This window comes from Erythrolamprus reginae, chromosome 1, assembly GCF_031021105.1.
Source record: "Erythrolamprus reginae isolate rEryReg1 chromosome 1, rEryReg1.hap1, whole genome shotgun sequence".
Classification (NCBI taxonomy): Eukaryota; Metazoa; Chordata; class Lepidosauria; order Squamata; family Dipsadidae; genus Erythrolamprus; species Erythrolamprus reginae.
The window spans coordinates 302,653,689-302,672,694 of NC_091950.1; the positions used below are offsets into that span (position 1 = coordinate 302,653,689).

General features: G+C 39.2%; 2 protein-coding genes across 3 annotated transcripts in view; one reads left to right on the plus strand and one right to left on the minus strand.

Annotated features, from left to right (window-relative positions):
- NT5DC1 (5'-nucleotidase domain containing 1) overlaps positions 1 to 12,852 on the plus strand; it is a 114,570-nt gene extending 101,718 nt beyond the window's left edge. For both annotated transcript variants that reach the window (XM_070733392.1, XM_070733393.1), the window contains 2 exons: positions 1,340 to 1,508; positions 11,431 to 12,852. In XM_070733392.1, the coding sequence (XP_070589493.1) occupies positions 1,340 to 1,508; positions 11,431 to 11,546 (285 nt within the window). In that variant the 3' untranslated portion in view covers positions 11,547 to 12,852. The remainder of the gene's footprint in view (positions 1 to 1,339; positions 1,509 to 11,430) is intronic.
- The window catches only part of LOC139157052 (uncharacterized), a 288,628-nt gene that overhangs the window by 111,248 nt on the left and 158,374 nt on the right, over positions 1 to 19,006 (minus strand). The gene's annotated exons all lie outside the window — the stretch shown is intronic.

The window sequence follows — 19,006 nt, forward strand, 5'->3', positions numbered from 1 at the left end:
CTTACATTAGAGAACCATCTTTCAGCTGTGGCAAGGGGGGCTTTTGCCCAGGTTCGCTTGGTGCACCAGTTGCAGCCCTATCTGGACCGGGATTCACTGCTCACAGTCCCTCATGCCCTCATCACCTCGAGGTTCGACTACTGTAATGCTCTCTACATGGGGCTACCTCTGAAGAGTGTTCGGAAACTTCAGATCGTGCAGAATGCAGCTGCGAGAGCAATCATGGGCTTTTCCAAATATGCCATGTCACACCAACACTCCGCAGTCTGCATTGGTTGCCCATCAGTTTCCGGTCACAATTCAAAGTGTTGGTTATGACCTATAAAGCCCTTCATGGCATCGGACCAGTATATCTCTGGGACCGCACGAATCCCAGCGACCGGTTAGGTCCCACAGAGTTGGCCTTCTCCGGGTCCCGTCGATGAAACAATGTCATCTGGCGGGACCCAGGAGAAGAGCCTTCTCTGTGGCGGCCCCGACCCTCTGGAATCAACTCCCCCCAGAGATTAGGACTACCCCCACACTCCTTGCCTTTTGCAAACTCCTCAAAACCCACCTCTATCATCAGGCATGGGGGAATTGATTCCCCTGGGCCGTTTCCATATTAAGTTTTTATATTAAGGGTTTTAATTTTTTTTAAGTATTGGATTTGTACTGTTTCTTGTTGTGAACCGCTCCGAGTCCTCTCAGAGGGGCAGGATACAAATCTAATAAATAAATAAATAAAAATAAATAACCTTCCAGGAAGCCTTGGGTGGCCAGATTAACAAGGATCTTGTCCATTACTTTAGGAATTACAATATGAAATTCCTCCCACGTAATTAAACAAGACCATGCGTCAGTTCTTCAACCCAGAGCTGCCTCGAATCCAACTCTGAACAGATCTGAGTTGATTTGACAGATGCCCAAAATATTATTTTTGAAACAGCCCTCCAGATGTTCTTACGGCCCCACCCTCCCTGGCAGGGAACAGTTTGCCTTAAAAAAAGGCTGTATAGACAAAATAATAGCAGACAAATTTATACATTTTGCACGTTTATTGTCACCATGAAATCCCTAATATATACAGGTCATATAAGAAAAAAAAAATGTCACAAGCAGAATTTCTTTAATGCACCTGGAGGAATTGAATTTTGAAATATATTTTCTTATGCCTGGGGGAGGCTCCAGCGTTTCTTGACTGACTTTGTTATTGGGACTTGTCTGAGTGTTCACCAAGTTTCTTTTTGCGTGCCTAGTGCCTTGAATATTAGAGAGATCCCGTTTACAGAGAAATCATATGAAACCATAAGAGCACATATGGATTTTATGTTTACTTTAGTGTTTGTTTATATTCCAGGGACGTCAACCGAAAGCTCTCCATTCCGTTTCTAAACAGTGGGGTTCTTTCTTTGTGGATACTATTACAAGAAAAGAAAATGAAGAGGAAACCTTAGTAAATACATGGTCTTGCAAATCTGTTCATACTTACAGCACAATTACAATCCCAAGTATTGAAGCCATAGCAGGTAAGAGTAATGATCTTAAAGCAATCCCTGAAATTTTCAAACCATTAATTTTAAAGTCAAATCCATATTAGTGTCGGATTAATGTGGATGATTGGAATTCTAATGCTAACCCCAGAAACTTTTATTGGTTGGCAGCTCTGAGCTTACATTTTAGTAAATATTCGTAGGTTTTCATTGTAAAACCCAGAGTAAATTCTACTAAAGCATGGTTTGAGTTTGAGAAAGCAAAAAGAAAACAGTGAAGAGAAATCATTTGCATCTTTATTAAAGCATATAGATTTGCTCTCCACAAAAATAATTCCAATTGCAGAGCTGTAAACAAAATATTTTACTTTCCCCCCCTAAAAGTAATGCTTTGTTATATAAAACACTAAGTGATATAGCATTGACAATCTCCATCTCCAATAATTAAGTTTTATTCCTTAATCATAAACCATGTACTGGTATTGACAATATGGATATGGACTAAAATCCTTGGCATATATTTTCTCTACGTGTATTGTTCCTTTCCATTTTAGCAGTTATTACTATTTTTTTACCAGAATTGTTTGTTTGTTTGTTTGTTTGTTTGTATGCCGCCCCTCTCCGGAGACTCGGGGCGACTAACAGCAACAATAAGACAGCGTACAACAATAATCCAATACTAAAAACAATTAAAACCCATTATAATAAAAAACCAAACATACATACAGACATAACATGCATAAAATTGTAAAGGCCTAGGGGGAAAGAATATCTCAGTTCCCCCATGCCTGGCGGCAGAGGTGGGTTTTAAGTAGCTTACGAAAGGCAAGGAGGGTGGGGGCAGTTGGAGCTGAATGTCACAATAACAAGAGCCTAGACAAAGGAAGGCCAACCCATCCCCAGTACTGAATGAGAATAATGCAAAACAAGAGAGCAGTAGCAGAGGATCATCTTTTGGGGATACTGGCAGCCATCATTTAAGTCCAGTGGCTGTAAGAGTGGTGAAAATATTGCTGATGCACAGCTAGGTCCCTGACTTATAACCTGACTTATAGCCTTCCAACAGTTGCTTGAGAACTGTTGGAAGTTAAGAAAGATTTCAGAAAAGATACTTATGTTCCCTTCTCAAAGTTATGACTACTGCACACATGGGATCACATTTTGAGCTTTGACAACAAGCTCATATTTTAAGACTGGTTGCAGCACGTTATTGCAATTTTCAATTATTTTTTGCCCTTTTCCAGTATAAAAAGAGCAAAAAATATTCATTGAATATGCTGGATTTGTTTTGGTCAGCTTAACAACCATGTGATTTGTTTAACAATCATGGTGACTCATTTAACGTTATAAAAACAGTTATAAAATTGAATCTGGTCACATGCCTCAACTTATGACTGTAATTACTTACAAGTCTGATTCCACTGGGGGCATAAATCAAGGACTATCTGTAAATGTTTGGCAGTGGTCATGGTGAACTAATCCTAGCGGGGGGGGTTGGAATGAGGGGGCTTTTCCAATAAGATCAGGTAGACTTTCTAAGTCCTCCTCCCATAGAATGTCAGTCACCTGCACAAATCTTAAAGGCAGCTTTTTTCAGTCACTGTTTTCTTTTATTTATTTATTTTATTTATTATTTAGATTTGTATGCCGCCCCTCTCCGCAGACTCGGGGCGGCATACATACTTTTCCCCTGAACTAGTAGGTAAGATTAGTACGATCCCAAAGTTGATAGCTTTTAGAAATCTATTAAAACCTGGCTTTTCCAACAGACCTTTGAACAGAATGATACGTTTTGAAGCTAATACGTTATGAAGTCTAAGATTCTGCTTTAAAATGAGTTCTTCTTTGAAGGAATATAAAGGTGTTTGTGTGTATGTTTATATAAAACCTCATTTATGGAATAGGTCAGTGATGGCGAACCTTTTTTTCCTCGGGTGCCAAAAGAGCGTACATGCACGCCATTGCGCATGCGCGAGTGCCCACACCCATAATTCAATGCCTGGGGAGGGGATAACACCTTCCCCTTCCCCCCCCGGGGGGGCCCTCGGAAGGCTGGAAATGACCTTTTCCCAACTTCTGGGCCCAGTAGGCTCTCCCAGGCTCCAAAGCCTTTCCTGGAGCCAGGGGAGGATAAAAATACCCTCCCTCATCCCCCCTGAAGGCTCTCTGGAAGCCAAAAACGCCCTCCCAGAACCTCTGTGCGAGCCAAAAATCATTTGGCCGGCACACATATGCATGTTGGAGCTGAGCTAGGGCAACAGTTCACGTGCCATCAGATATGGCTCCATATACCACTTTTGGCACCCATGCCATAGGTTTGCCATGACTGGAATAGGTTATGCAGCTCCGAGTCTCCGGAGAGGGGCAGCATACAAATCTAATAAATAATAATAATAATAATGTAAGCTGCTCAGCATATCCAATTCTCAGGCTTTTCCTGATGATTTGGTAGGCAATTTGGCCAAGACTTAGCCCCTGCCTAGAATGGGAAATCATACTAGATACTACATTATGGTAATAAGAATAAGCAAAATATAACTATTTCTTTTGTTCTCTTCACGTCTTCTCTCAGCCACTTAAGACTCCTCTTTAAGGTGACCTGCTCCTTGATGGGGAAGGATACAAACCATCTACAGTGCCATTGTCAGCAATATTCTAGGCAACTGACAGATAAATTACTCTTGGAGCTGCATTTTGACTGAGTCCTGTCAAGAGTGACTATAACTCCTGAAAAAAACAGCATCATCAGGAGTGGCACACAATATAGTCCATACTGTAGTGTATTGGGTAGTGGGGTAGAGTAGAGTAGAGTAGGGATAGAGGGAGGGAGGGAGGGAAGGGAAGCATATACTTCCCTCTTCGAGAAGCCAATAGACCCAGCCATTTGGCATAACATTTAGCCAATATCCAATCTTCCCTGCTTAGGGAAAATTGTTGAAGAAAAGTAGTCAATTTGCAGCTTCAAAAAATCTGGCATCCTTCCATAAAATTATGTGTGTGTATGTTGTGCCTGTATGTATGAGTATGACAAAGAGAGCCTCCCAATATGTTACATGCTTATCAGCAAATAGAAGGGAGAAATGACCAATGAAATGAAATAATTTCTATTGGTCCATTTTCTGTGTCTTTTATCATTGAGGTGAATGATTAGAGAAATCACCTACCTCCCTAGGAAGCAAGATCTATTTTGCAAAATATAAATGTTATTTATTGTTAAAAAAAATTAAATGCAAGTATTCCTTTTTATTTGTGTTACACAGTATCAAAGACATAAAGAGTTATTCCAATTGCATGTCCAGACTTAGAAGGATCTTACAAACAAAACATAAAAGATAGCGTAAATTTCTGGCCAAACACAGGTTAATGCTTGCTACTAATGCTTCAGTAGAGAACTCTACTGTAAAGAGGTTCCAAGTAGCATTTATTTACTGCACAAAAGAAATATTGCACAATATTTCTAGCCACACTTTTTGGCTTATCCTTTCAAAATAGTTGTTTTTAACCAAACAGATTTCCCTTTATCTCAGTTCTTCCAATAGTCCCTTCTAGATTTCTAAAGTTTATAGTTCATTTAATAGTGGGGCTGCTAAATTGACAAAAGGGATCCCATTTTCTCTTCCCAGACTTAGTTCTCAACTTGTCCGTATATTTTAAAAAAACACTTTTCCTTCTAGCAGAAAAGGAATAGTTTTAGATAATCTTACTTTGTACATGACCCAAGGCATATAATTTTTCCTCCTACAGATAGATGTAGGTTGGGGAAATCAGCCTGCAAGGATGTATACTAGAAATGTCTGTGCTTGTCTCAAATGAAAGTCTGGCGAAGCAATCTTGTAAAAACAGGTTCATAATACATAGTTTGATTGTTGTGCTTAATGTTTAATCTATAAATTGCTCTGAGAGGCGTGATGACTCACAGAGGTTTTCAATCAAATAAATTTAGCAAATACAGGAAGGCGCAGTCTGAAACAGTGGCGAATGCCCTCAATGCAATACAGTTCTCATAGTCCCCAAATAGCTTCTTTGATAGCCATGGTTGTCAGGGAAGGTATATAATCTAGAATATCTGGTGTACAGTGATCCCCCGCTTGTTGCGAGGGTTCCGTTCCAGGACCCCCCGCAACGAGCGGGTTTTCGCGAAGTAGCGCTGCGGAAGTAAAAACACCATCTGCGCATGTGCAGATGGTGTTTTTACTCCCGCAGCGCTAGCGAGGAGCCGAAGATTGGGGGCGGCGCGGCTGTTTTAAAATGTCGCCGCCGGCATGGGGGGCTTCCTAGCAGCCCCCCAAACCCGGGTTGGGGGTCCAGGGGGTGCTGGCAAGCCCCCCATGCCGGCGGCGACATTTTAAAACAGCCGTGCCGCCCCCAATCTTCGGCTCCTCGCTAGCGGGCAGGCAGGCGGCGGACAAGCCGTTCGCTGGCGCTGGCTGTCGGCGCTTTTGAGCTGAGTCCCGGAGCGAATTCGCTCCGGGACTCAGCTCAAAAGCGCCGACAGCCAGCGCCAGCGAACGGCTTCTCCGCGCTGGCTGTCGCCGCTTTCGAGCTGAGTCCCGGAGCGAATTCGCTTCAGGACTCAGCTCGAAAGCGGCGAGAATGAACGGCGTGGGCGGGCGAAGGGCGGGCAGCAGCGAGGAGTTTGCGTGGGCGGTGGGGAAACTCCTTGCTGATGCCCGCTGCTCGCCCTCCCGCCAGCAAGAGGGGGAAGACCCAGGGAAGCCGCCCAGCAGCTGATCTGCCGGGCGCAATCTACGCATGCGTGCCCATAGAAAAAAAGGGCACACATGCGCAGATGGTGTTTTGACTTCCGGGTTGAAAAATCGCAAATTACCCTGTTCGCAATGGTCGGGGACGCAATAACCGGGGTATTACTGTACACCAGCTGCACAATACAAAAGTACACATGCAATGTTATCAATTTAGCTTTATTAATAAGAAATTAGACTGATGAGGACAGCAATTAGCATTCCTACATAGAATTCCATTATGTCAGGTGATCCCCGAAGGCCATCTACAGCATACAACCTTTCCAGCTCAGCGGGCCAGCTGGGGAGGGGAAGGGGGATACTTTTTATTTTATTATTTTTTATTTTTATTTATTGGATTTGTATGCCGCTCCTCTCCGTAGACTCGGGGCGGCTAACAACAGTAATAAAAACAGCATGTAACAATCCAATACTAAAACAACTAAAAAAAAACCTTATTATAAACCAAACATACATACAAACACCATGCATAAAATTGTAAAGGCCTAGGGGGAAAGAATATCTCAGATGTCTCAATTCCCCCATGCCTGGCGGCAGAGGTGGGTTTTAAGACGCTTACAAAAGGCAAGGAGGGTGGGGGTAATTCTAATCTCTGGGGGGAGTTGGTTCCAGAGGGCCGGGGCCGCCACAGAGAAAGCTCTTCCCCTGGGTCCTGACAAACGACTTTGACAGGACCCAGAGAAGACCCACTCTGTGGGACCTAACTGGTCGCTGGGATTCATGCAGCAGAAGGCGGTCCCTGAGATAATCTGGTCCGGTGCCATGAAGGGCTTTATAGGTCATAACCAACGCACCCCTTTCAGAAATGCAGTTTTCCACACTCACCCACTGTTTCCACAGCCCAGTTTCAAATGGACCGCAGTCGGGCAATAGGCCACAGACTGGAGTTGGGGATCCCTGATCTTAAAAATGGCTTCTTTGTTGATTTGGCAGAGCAGAAGAAAAAAGCCTTATATTTATGCTCAGAAGCACAAAACTATCTAAGGGATTTTCTTTCTGTACAGTGCTATGGACAAGTTTTATTTTCTTCCTACATCTCTGTGATCAAAACGTTAAACTTGCTAAGTAATACTGGTGAGCATTCCATAGAACAAGTCAGTTCCTAAAGTTGTTAAATCTCTAGAAAATCACAGTTAACAGCCGAGCCTATGATGTGAAGCCTGACTCAGTTTCAGTATTTCAGAGTTTCAGCATTCTGCATGATCTTGAATGGTGGTGTTCAAATTGTTAAAACCCTCCGTGTGTTCAGGCATGCATTATGATTAGGGGAAGGAAGAGAGATCAAGAAGGACTTGGGATTTTTATAGCAGGGGGGGGGAGCTCATTTGGATCTTCTGAATCAAGGACTGGCTGTCTCTCAATCGTAACAACATTCTGAAAATAAGGAAGTTCTCAAAAATACAGCGTTCTTGTTAAATCTTACGAGGAAGTGATGAAGTTGGGCAGAACATCCTTATTATCAAATTGGGGGGAAGGGCAGCTACAAGGCAGAAAAAGCTTCAAAAAGAATTGTGCATGGTGTAGGAACTGAGCAAAAAATATTCAGTGAGCGAAAAAAAATTGCATGCAAAAACATTTCAGTATCGTTCTGTAACAAGTTACTATACAAAAAGAAATAATCCTCCGTTGTCAAATTCCCCGTTAACCTGTTTCTATGCAGGTTTCTGAAGGTCTTGGTACAGCTGACCTGTAATTCTTATTTTGTTTATAGTCGTACGGGTCATATCAGACCATTGCTGATGCTACCTTGTTTGGTTAATGAAATGTCTACAAGAAAACAACCAAGCTCAGAGAGCATCAAGGACTTTAGCAAAAACTTCAGAAGAGAAGGATTTAAGGGTAGTGATTTCTGACAGTCTCAAAATGGGTGAGCAGTGTGGTCGGGCGGTAGGAAAAGCTAGTAGGATGCTTGGCTGCATAGCTAGAGGTATAACAAGCAGGAAGAGGGAGATTGTGATCCCCTTATATAGAGCGCTGGTGAGACCACATTTGGAATACTGTGTTCAGTTCTGGAGACCTCACCTACAAAAAGATATTGACAAAATTGAACGGGTCCAAAGACGGGCTACAAGAATGGTGGAAGGTCTTAAGCATAAAACGTATCAGGAAAGGCTTAATGAACTCAATCTGTATAGTCTGGAGGACAGAAGGAAAAGGGGGGACATGATCGAAGCATTTAAATATGTTAAAGGGTTAAATAAGGTCCAGGAGGGAAGTGTTTTTAATAGGAAAGTGAATACAAGAACAAGAGGACACAATCTGAAGTTAGTTGGGGGAAAGATCAAAAGCAACGTGAGAAAATATTATTTCACTGAAAGAGTAGTAGATCCTTGGAACAAACTTCCAGCAGACGTGGTTGGTAAATCCACAGTAACTGAATTTAAACATGCCTGGGATAAACATATATCCATTGTAAGATAAAATACAGGAAATAGTATAAGGGCAGACTTGATGGACCATGAGGTCTTTTTCTGCCGTCAGTCTTCTATGTTTCTATGTTTCTAAGGACTCCTCATTTCAACCCTGATCTACAACTATTCTCCTTTATTTTTTATTGTCACTTGGCAACCCTAATCCTTCTTTCAAAGTTGTATATTTTTAAAGAGGAACAAAAGCACAGCTTTAACATTCAACTGTTGGATGCCTAAATATTATTTTTCCAGGACTAACTCAAATTACTCCTGTGATTGTTTCATCTTCATTTGTCAGTCAGTGAGTGCCTTTGTAAAATGGTGGGAGGTCTTAAGCGTAAAACCTATCAGGAAAGACTTAATGAACTCAATCTGTATAGTCTGGAGGACAGAAGGAAAAGGGGGGACATGATCGAAACATTTAAATATATTAAAGGGTTAAATAAGGTTCAGGGGGAAGTGTTTTTAATAGGAAAGTGAACACAAGAACAAGGGGGCACAATCTGAGGTTAGCTGGGGGAAAGATCAGAAGCAACATGAGAAAATATTATTTTACTGAAAGAGTAGTAGATGCTTGGAACAAACTTCCAGCAGACGTGGTTGGTAAATCCAGAGTAACTGAATTTAAACATTCCTGGGATAAACATATATCCATCTTAAGATAAAATACAGGAAATAGTATAAGGGCAGACTAGATGGGCCATGAGGTCTTTTCTGCCATCAATCTTCTATGTTTCTATGTTAAGCCAGAACATACTTGCAGAAAAAAACATATTTCTTTAAGCTCTCAAAAAGCAGGTTATACTGTATAGCTTCACCCTCATTTTAGATTTATGCATTTGTATCCCAACTTTATTATTTTTAGAAATAACTCAAGGCAGAAAACATCCAACACCTTCCTCCTATTTTCCCCACAACAACCAAGCTCAAATGAGTTTGTCTGAGAGAGGGCGACTGACTCAAAATCACCCAGCTGGCTTTCATAGCTAAGATATGGGGCTTGAACTCTCAGTCTCTGGTTTCTAGTCTACTGCCTTATCCACTTGATCAATCTGGCTCTCTGCCAAAATGTCCTTTGGACATTTTAATCTGGGGTGGGGTGGGGGGTTGGTTCAGTTGAATTTGAAATGTTAAGGACAGGGTTGCAATTGGACAGACAACCCACTGTAATTGTAAGAAATGGAACTTTATTCTTGTAAGAAATAAGAGCAAAGGCACAGCATCTTTATGACATAGTATATTGTATAATCAAAATGTATTTTTTGCCTGTCTGCTTTCTTTCTCTGTTCCCACAGAAAAAGAGAATAACAAGATGTATTATGCTGACACTACAGGTGAAACTCGAAAAATTGGAATATTGGGCAAATGCTCATTTATTTCAGTAATGTAAGTTAAGAGGTGAAACTTAATATATGAGAGATATTCATAACATGCAAGGCAAGATAGTTCAAGCTGTGATTTGTCATAATTGTGAAGATTATGGAGTACAGCTCATGAAAACCCCATATCCACCATCTCAGAAAATTAGACTATTACATGCAATCAATAAAACAAGGATTGTGCATAGAACAATTTCGCTCTGTAAAGTGTAAGCATGCCTATGTACTTAGTACTTTTTGGGGTGCCCTTTTGCAGCATTTACTGCCTCAATGCGGCGTGGCATGGAAGCTATTAGACTGTGGCACTGCTGAGGTGTTATGGAAGACCAAGATGCTTCAATAGCGGCCTTCAGCTCATGTCTCTCATTTTTCTCTTGGCAATGCCCCATAGATTCTCTAAGGCAGGGGTCCCCAACCTTTTGGATCTCAGGGACTACTAAAGTCATAATTTTAAATCCCGTGGGCCACCAGCTGCTCCCTGGACCGGATGCCATTTACCAAGATTTCCCCATGGACCACCAAAATTTTCTCTTGGACCACTCTATGGGGTTCAGGTCAGGCGAGTTTGCTGGCCAATCAAGCACAGTAATCCCACAGTCATTTAACCAGATTTTGGAGCTTTTGTCAATGAGGGTAGGTGTCAAGTCCTGGATGTGATCCTGGACTTAATGAAGCACAGTGGACCAACACCAGTAGATGACATGGCTCCTGAAATCAACATAGATTGTGGAACCTTCAAACTGAACTTTAAGCATCTTGCAGTGTGTACCTCTCCATTCTTTCTCCATACTCTGGATCCTTGGTTTCAAAATGAGATGCAAAAGTGTCCACAACCTGTGTTGATTTGGCCTGAGACGCCATAATCAATTATGACAAATCATTACATGCCTTGCATGTAATGAGTCTATCTCATATACTGTATTACGTTTCACCTTTTAAGTTGCATTACTGAAATAAATGAATTTTTGCACGATATTCTCATTTTTCAAGTTTCACCTGTATGTAGCCACTGCAATAATAACAACAACCATGGACACCTCAGATTAATGATGTACTTTTTTATTGTAAAAAAGAATGTCCAAGGTTGCAGGTATAATATGGTTATGGGAAACATAATATTGCTCTTTTAAAATTAAGATTAAATAATTGATGCAAAGTATCATATATAATCCAAAATTAGTTTTCCTGGACATGCTAGCAAGTATATTATTTATTGTCATGGTTCATCTTTGCCTGCATAAACTCTAAACACAAAACATGTAAGTTTGAGGTCCGATTAAATTGTTGCGAATTAAATTTTAAACAAATTAAAAGGCTTAAGAAACAAATGTATTTTTCTTGGGCTCTCCTGGGATTATTTAGATGTGATACAAGTATAATTTTTAATCATATGTGTTTCTTTCAGATTTACCGCTGGATTATCAATATGCTAGATTTTCTTCAAATAACTCAGTAACTGCTGGTTACTATCCCAAACCTCCAAAGTCATTATCAGGTGGTGAGCGAATGGCAACCAAATAGAACATCTTTAAAGAAAAATAAATATGAATCTTCATCATGCTTAAGCAAAAATGTTGGAAGCTACTGAGAATCATGCAAATTAAATACTATATAAATTCAAAAGACATTTTGGAAAGGACCTAACCAGGTTGAAGAAAAAGAACCTTCCTATGACAGATTGTCATATGTCAATCTACTGCCTAAAATGTTTTTTTCTTCATTCTGTTTTTAGAAGATTTGCTGCAGATTTATATTCATATACTGGCTACCTTTGCCAGTCCATGCATTACATGTCCACCTTGTATCCGTAATAACACAAGGGGAGCATGTGCCGTTAACCATGAGCAACATTCTATGATAAGAAAGCTTTGTACATACTAAGTCCTAGGATGAGGTCCAATTCCTTCATTCTTCATACTGAAAAAAGTGGTATATATGTGTGTGTGTGTGAATATGTCTGATAGATTTAGGATTATGAGGATTATGCAGAAAGCACTGAATTCCTCCACAATGAGGAATGATAAGAATTAGCCTTTCATTTCAAAGTCTGATTAAATTTTCTAGCATGAAATATATTTTTAATCTGAATTAGAATCCAAACCTGTCAAATTAAATGTATCAACCTTTAGAAAACATATTCTGAAAACTATATTATTACCATTTCTTCTTCAGGGAAAATTTAAAATGCTGAACTCTGTTTTGCTGCTATACTACTAAGAACTACTTTCGCCACTGTTATTGAAAAAAAGCATGTATCTTACATCCCCTTTTGTGAGTTTACTTGCAGGATGGTATATCCCTTTCTTACATCATCATTCTTTTTTATAAAAAGAAATCTGTAACTATTTACAAAGACGGCCTGGAATTCAAATTTATATTAGGATTGTGAAATTATTCTGAGTCTTCTAAGATTCAAAATTAGTTTTTGCATTATTCTGATACTGGAATATGCTTGTCTATTCAGGAGAGATTGCTTTTCAAACCAGTTGAGTTTACTTTCTCATAAAACAATTAAGACTGCAATCTTATGAGCATATAGGATTAAATGTTAGTGTTCATGTCTAAATGAATAGGATTATACCAAAAGCAAGCCAATGTTTATGTCCATTCATATTTTCTCAGTAAGACAAATCTTGGTATGTTGGATTACATTCAACTTTTCTTGCATGTGGACTACTCCCTCAGAAAGGGTGATCTGTTAGGATAAATCACAGTTCAAGGATCTGGTAGTATAAACTTGAAATGTCATGATTTCTGAAGCCTTCCATCTGCTTTGGCAGTTCTAATCTGTATTAAGTTGAAAATAAAGGTTATTTATTTTTGAGCAGTTCTGGATTATGTTACTTATAGAAGAAAAAGAAGAATTTGCTGTGTGGAATGTAATAAATATAATTAGTGGCACTGATGTATTTTTAAACATTGACAGGTACTTAGAGGCACTAAAAGAAATTACAAAATCAAAATAATGGCTCATTTTCTTCCATTATAAGAACCTGTTATGGTCAGAAAGGGAGGGAATTAATGAAAAGTTAAACTGCCATCACACAGTGGAACAGTCCATTTCTCCCTCTTAATTTATTTGGAGGGGGGCGGGGGGATTGAAAAATAAGATCACTTATCTCTTGAATTTCTGCCATTTTATTCTCCACTCAATTCACCTCACATTTAAGCCTTCTAGAAAGCTATATAATTTGCTGAAGACTGCCAGATTAAGTAGCTATTTAGGATGATGTAGTCAAATGCGGTTCTCCTTAATATAAACTGCTCAAAAAAATAAAGGAAACACTTAAACAACACACTATAACTCCAAGTAAATTAAACTTCTGTGAAATCAAACTGTTCACTTGGGAAGCAACACTGTATATGTAGGGGGAAACAAACAGGCAGTTCCTAGAATATTTTTTTTCAGTAAGATGGTAGCATCAGCTTTTTTTACAAGCAGTCCAAAACATTCTGGTTGCAGTATGCCTAGAATACATGGTGAAGATATATGGACATCTACTTAGAATTATATGGATATTTCATAGGGTTAATTTGGTTTTTGACATGTGTTTTAGTACCAAACCACAGAGAAGGTGGTGGTGGTGGTGTTTTTTTGAAGAGCTGGTCAACAGATGTTATTCATAGAGACAAACTTCTGAAGTTCTTTCAGTGCTATAACAAAAGCATTTTCAATGGAATCAGAATAAATCCCTTTCTTTCCCTAGTCTGAGTTCAAACATGGGTCTCCCAACCTAACAAGTGAATTTCACATACTTGTCACTGCAAAGATGAAAACCAGACTAACCACTTCTAAACATTTTAATGTTTAAGTTGCTTGGCCAAATTAAAGGCTAGAACACCCAAAATGACCATTATGCAACAGGGATATAAAAGTCAGTGCCATTCATGATTCCAATCTGTGTTAAACCAGACAACTCTCGAGTTTGGATAGTCAGTCCAAAGCACTTCATTTAAAAATTGTGATTTGGGAAAATAAATCAAAATTGAATTTATCTATTTAGACAGGGAAGTCATCTGTTTCAAAAGTCTTTTGCATTTGTATGCACATGTGTTAATCCAGCTGGGAAAAGATAGAAGAATTTCATTTATAAAACAGATTTTAAAACTAATTTTAAGCAAAAAATTAAGTGATGTTACAGTTAGGTTGAAACGTGTTAATTTGATAGCTTTTGTTCCCTTACTTATTGTGAATAACTATACCACTGGGACATTTCTATTAGAACGAAAAACAGAGTTTGACATCATTAAAAGCTTTTGTAAAGCCAAAATGGATTTGGAAAATTATTTTACGAAGTTCAGTCTAATGGTAGAGTAACAACCTGGAATAACAAGCATATTAGAGCCATTCTATTTTAATTAGTAATGTGTAGTTTGAGTCCTATTAAGATGCATACATTTTGGAATATAAACATATTAACAATGTAATGGCGCTGAATAGGGTTAAAGTCCACTCTTTGATAGGGAAACTGATTGATTATGGGCATGCAAACAGTATCTGTTTGCCCCACCTAACTCACAAGATTGCAGTTTTGGAGATAAAGGGGTTCCTTAGTTCTTGGAGAGTGACAGGATAGAAGTCAAATCAATACATTCATGAGAAGGTAGGTTCCTGTCCAAAAAGGAGAAAAAATGAAGTTTCTCAGAGTTAAACAAATGCAGGAATAGTCCTAAAGTAGGCAGTAGTGACTTTTTTGTTTGGGATTGGTTTTTGTTGGGTTTTTTTTTTGACGAAATATTAATTGACAGGCAGACAGTAAATTAAAAGGAAACGGCTTCCTTTCCAGATAAATAGATCTGGATTGTATCCATGGTTGAAATGAATAATTTTAATTAGTCTCCAAATAACAGGAAGTCCTGCAGTGCCAAATCTGAAAGTATACTATTCTGTGCTTCAACTCAAATCTTTCAAGTTGAATGGATCCTTACTCAGACTATTACAAAGGCACAAGAGTAATAGATATTGAACAATTAGCCAGTAGAGTTTAGACACTGTAATGTGGGTAGAGACAGAAGAAGAAAAGGGGGAGGTGTGATATATTTACACTACAACTTATTCCTGTGTATTCAGCAGACAGATCTGTAAAGAGTTTCTTAGAGCATTCAGATGGATATACTGGCAGTGGAAACTCTTAAGATGTTAGCTTAAAAAATAATATTTTACTACAATTTCAGACTAACAAACACATGCTATAACATGTGTTTTGTTAATATAATAAATGTGGTATGCAATTTAATATGATACAATATAATATAGAGGCTGGTTTATCAGCTACAAAGCTGACAGCCAGAGTTTCAGTCCCAAGAACTGCACAACAGTGTGAGCTCCTATTACCCCAGCTCCTGGCCACTTAGCATACAAGTGAGAATAGATAAATAAGTACCACTTCATCAAGAAGGTTACTGCATTCCATATTTTCATGCAGGCCACATGACAATGGAAGAGTCTTGGACAACACAGGCTCCCTCAGCTGAACTTTAGAGAAGAGCACCACTCTCTTGAGTTAGTCAAGACCAAATGACCTTTAGTAACATTTTATGTCCAGACCAATAAACCATACTGTGGTGGTAAGGGAATGGATGGGTGTCTACAACATATAAAATAACAGCCATCAAAATATAAGGAGATAGCCAGGAGCCACTTCCATAGCAGCTGCACACACAAAAATATTATGGGCATAAAAATTCATCTGCCCACTTCAAAGACTTCTAGCAATTGTAGCAAAAGCGCACTCTTCCATGTCTCCATAAAAAAAGTGGGAGATATTATTTCAAGTACCAGTAATGTGGGGGGAAATGTGTGAAATCCCAACAACATTCCAGAACATTCCTTTATCAAAGGCAATAAAGCACGCCCCCCCCCCACCCCATCCTCCTGGCCTTTTGAAAGGCCTTAAAAACATGACTTTGCTGCCAGGCCTGGGTCATTGAGCAACAACATACAGCTCTGATGGATTAATGTTTTCACATTCTTGGGGTTTTATTGATCGTATATTGTATATTGTTTTTATTGTTGAATGCCGCCCTGAGTCCATTTGGAGAAGGGTGGCTTATAAATCTAAGTAATTAAAAGTAAATTAATTAATACAAAAGAACATGTAAACAATTTATCATTTAAAAATGATCATGGGTAAGCTAAAGAGCCATGTTTAATGTACTATATTCTGTGGTTATGGTTACAGAAAAAACTGAATTCAAAATATGTAATATGTAACATTTCACATATATTTTTATACTATCTCTTTAATTATAAAGTCAAATGTTTTAAAATACTAAGTAAAATTGTTAGAGCTATGAAAAAACAAAGACCTACACTTTCAATAAAGGCAACTTTATTGGTGAATGATGGGTAGCAGCTGTACTAACAACCTGGAAGTTTACAGCTACAGATCAGAATTACAATCAGAAAATATTGTTGGCAAAGGATGGTATTGTTTAAAAAGTTCAAGCTAAATATTTACTTAGTTATGATTCATTCTTATGTCACAAAGAGTTTGTTTTTAGTAGAAGACAAAATTCACTTCTGTACACACAATAAATGTACACTGCAATTTCCAAAAGCATTCATACATTGTGATTAAATAAGAGACCATAATTACACAAAGAATCTTTTGTTTTAGCATTTTTAGTCTTTTGATCACCTAAAATTTAGAGACCAAAGTAAAGTTATTTCAAAAGATCAAGATTCTTTATAAATGACTATTTCATGTTAATTATTGAATTTTATCCAAAAGTGATACTATGCAGTTTTGATGGTAAATTATTGCAAATTTATCAGCAAAACAAAAATACTTTCAAAAGTTGCTTCAAAACTTCTAAACTTTGCCAAAGCTACAATTCTCAGAGCCAAAAATGACAAAAATGCAGGAATCCAGCATGATTTTATTTCCCAATCTTTTAACTCTTTTAATGTCATCCCTTAAACTCTTCTTCCTGTAGAATAATTAGTTTCATCGCTTCTTCCCTGATCAAAGATTTGGGGAAATAAAATCCTGTTGGATCCCATTTATTTATAAAATTTGCCATTGACAATTCCAAAACAGCAGCAGTAATAGCAGCTCTCCAGAAGCTACTTCTAATTAAAATCATTTTTAAGTAAATACAATTTATGTACCTTGGGCAAATTTGCAGGTGGGGATTCATTGGATAAATGAAATTCATTGCACTTCCGTTTTAAAAAGGGTTGATTGGAGATCACAAGAAAGCCTTTATAGTCACTGGTAAAATTGAAGACAGGGTTAAATGATATACAATATGTGTTTTATAATAACTAACTTCATAACTATTGAAATGTGAAATCTTTAAAACCAGGTTGGAAATTGTTTTCCAGAGATAATTTTATCTTCCTTCCTCCTGTTGTATTGAGCTTGCTGATGTGGCACTGTATTCTTGCCTGAAAAATGAGCTGAGATATTTCTCTTCATTTGACTGATTATTGGCTTAAAGCTTAAAATTTGCTAAGGAGGGAGGAAAGGAAGAGGGGGGGAAGGGAAATCAAATCAGTTAAATTTCACAAGATGAGGCATTTTCTTTGCACTTTCCACTATTTCAGTTTAAATCAGGAAAAAATTGTATAAAAAGCCAGAGGCCATAATAAAACTATGAAGGATATATGTGAAGATGTATGCAGGATTTTGGAATGCATTCACGGCACAGCTACATGAACTTGTAAGTACACAAACAGGGTGTTGTGATTCCCTCTGAGGCCCCTCAGGGAACGGCTGATCCTCTGCCGGCTTCCTGCTCAGAGGGGGAGGATGAGGAACAGGAGGTTCAGGCAGACGGGGAGGAGGAATCTCAGGCTGAGGGAGAGGGAGGACAGCCAGAGTCCACCGAGAGGGAGCTCTCCCCAGCAAGCAGCCTGGATTCCTTAGATGAAAATGCACAAGCAATAATCGATCTCCGGCAGAGAAGAGCAACACAACGAAGGGGACAATTAGCCAGGTACTTTCAGCACTAAAGAGGCAACAGCTGGGTTTGGGTGTGGTGCTCTCTGGAAAGGCTGAAAAGGCAGACCCACCCTTCCTGGCTTGTGGAGTATTATCTTTGGGAGTCCTGGGACCTGGCTGTGATCTTTGGCGTCTTGGAATTCTGGTTTGTGACTTTGAATACTGAAACCTTGGGGGGGAAAGGTGTGGGTCTTATTCTCTACAGTGGTGGGTGTGCCAGCAAGAAGTCTGCTGTATTGTCTGGCCATCAGGATTCTGCTGTGAAGTCTCATAGCCTGCCTGTTGGGAAGAACAGGTTTTTCTCTGTGTTTATTTTTCAAACTATAAAGTGCTTTTGCTTTTACCAGCGTGTCTGGCTGCTTTTTCCAGTTGGTGTTGAAGTCTGGGGGCACCCAGACAGAACACAGAGAAGCATAAAAGATTGATTAAATTCAATTTATAGTTCTATAAACTGAGATGGTGATTTTATAGAGAAATAAATCAAAGGAAAATAGTTGGATATCAACCAGTGATAATATCCAATGTGAAATTACAATGAGAAGCTAAAAAGACAGCTGCCTTTGTAAGATATAAGAGTTCAGGACATGACGTTGGTATGATATACAGCCCTGGTTCCCAACATGGGACCCATGAACCACAGGGGGGCAATTTCATTTTTAATGGGGGAAATTGGAACCTTCTTTAAACCAAGTTAATGGCTTCCTCCACATGAGTAGTTCACTTTTTGAATAATAAGAATTATATGTCATGTGGTGGGGAGGCCTCAGGATTTTAGAGATGCTTAGGTGGGGCATGGCCAAAAAATAGGTTGGGAATCACCAGTGATGGGCACCAGCCAGAACCCCCGGAACCGCTGTTCTGCTGGGGAAAATGGAGTGTGTAGGCTCGTTCCGGTTGCCGCTGGGCATGCATAAGCTGTGCATGTGCAACCGGAACGATTCCGGTTTAAAATTACTGGGGGGTTTTGCTTCCGCGCATGCGCAGAAGCAAAGAAACTGGCAAAGGGGCTGTGATTGACCTTGGGGTGTTGGG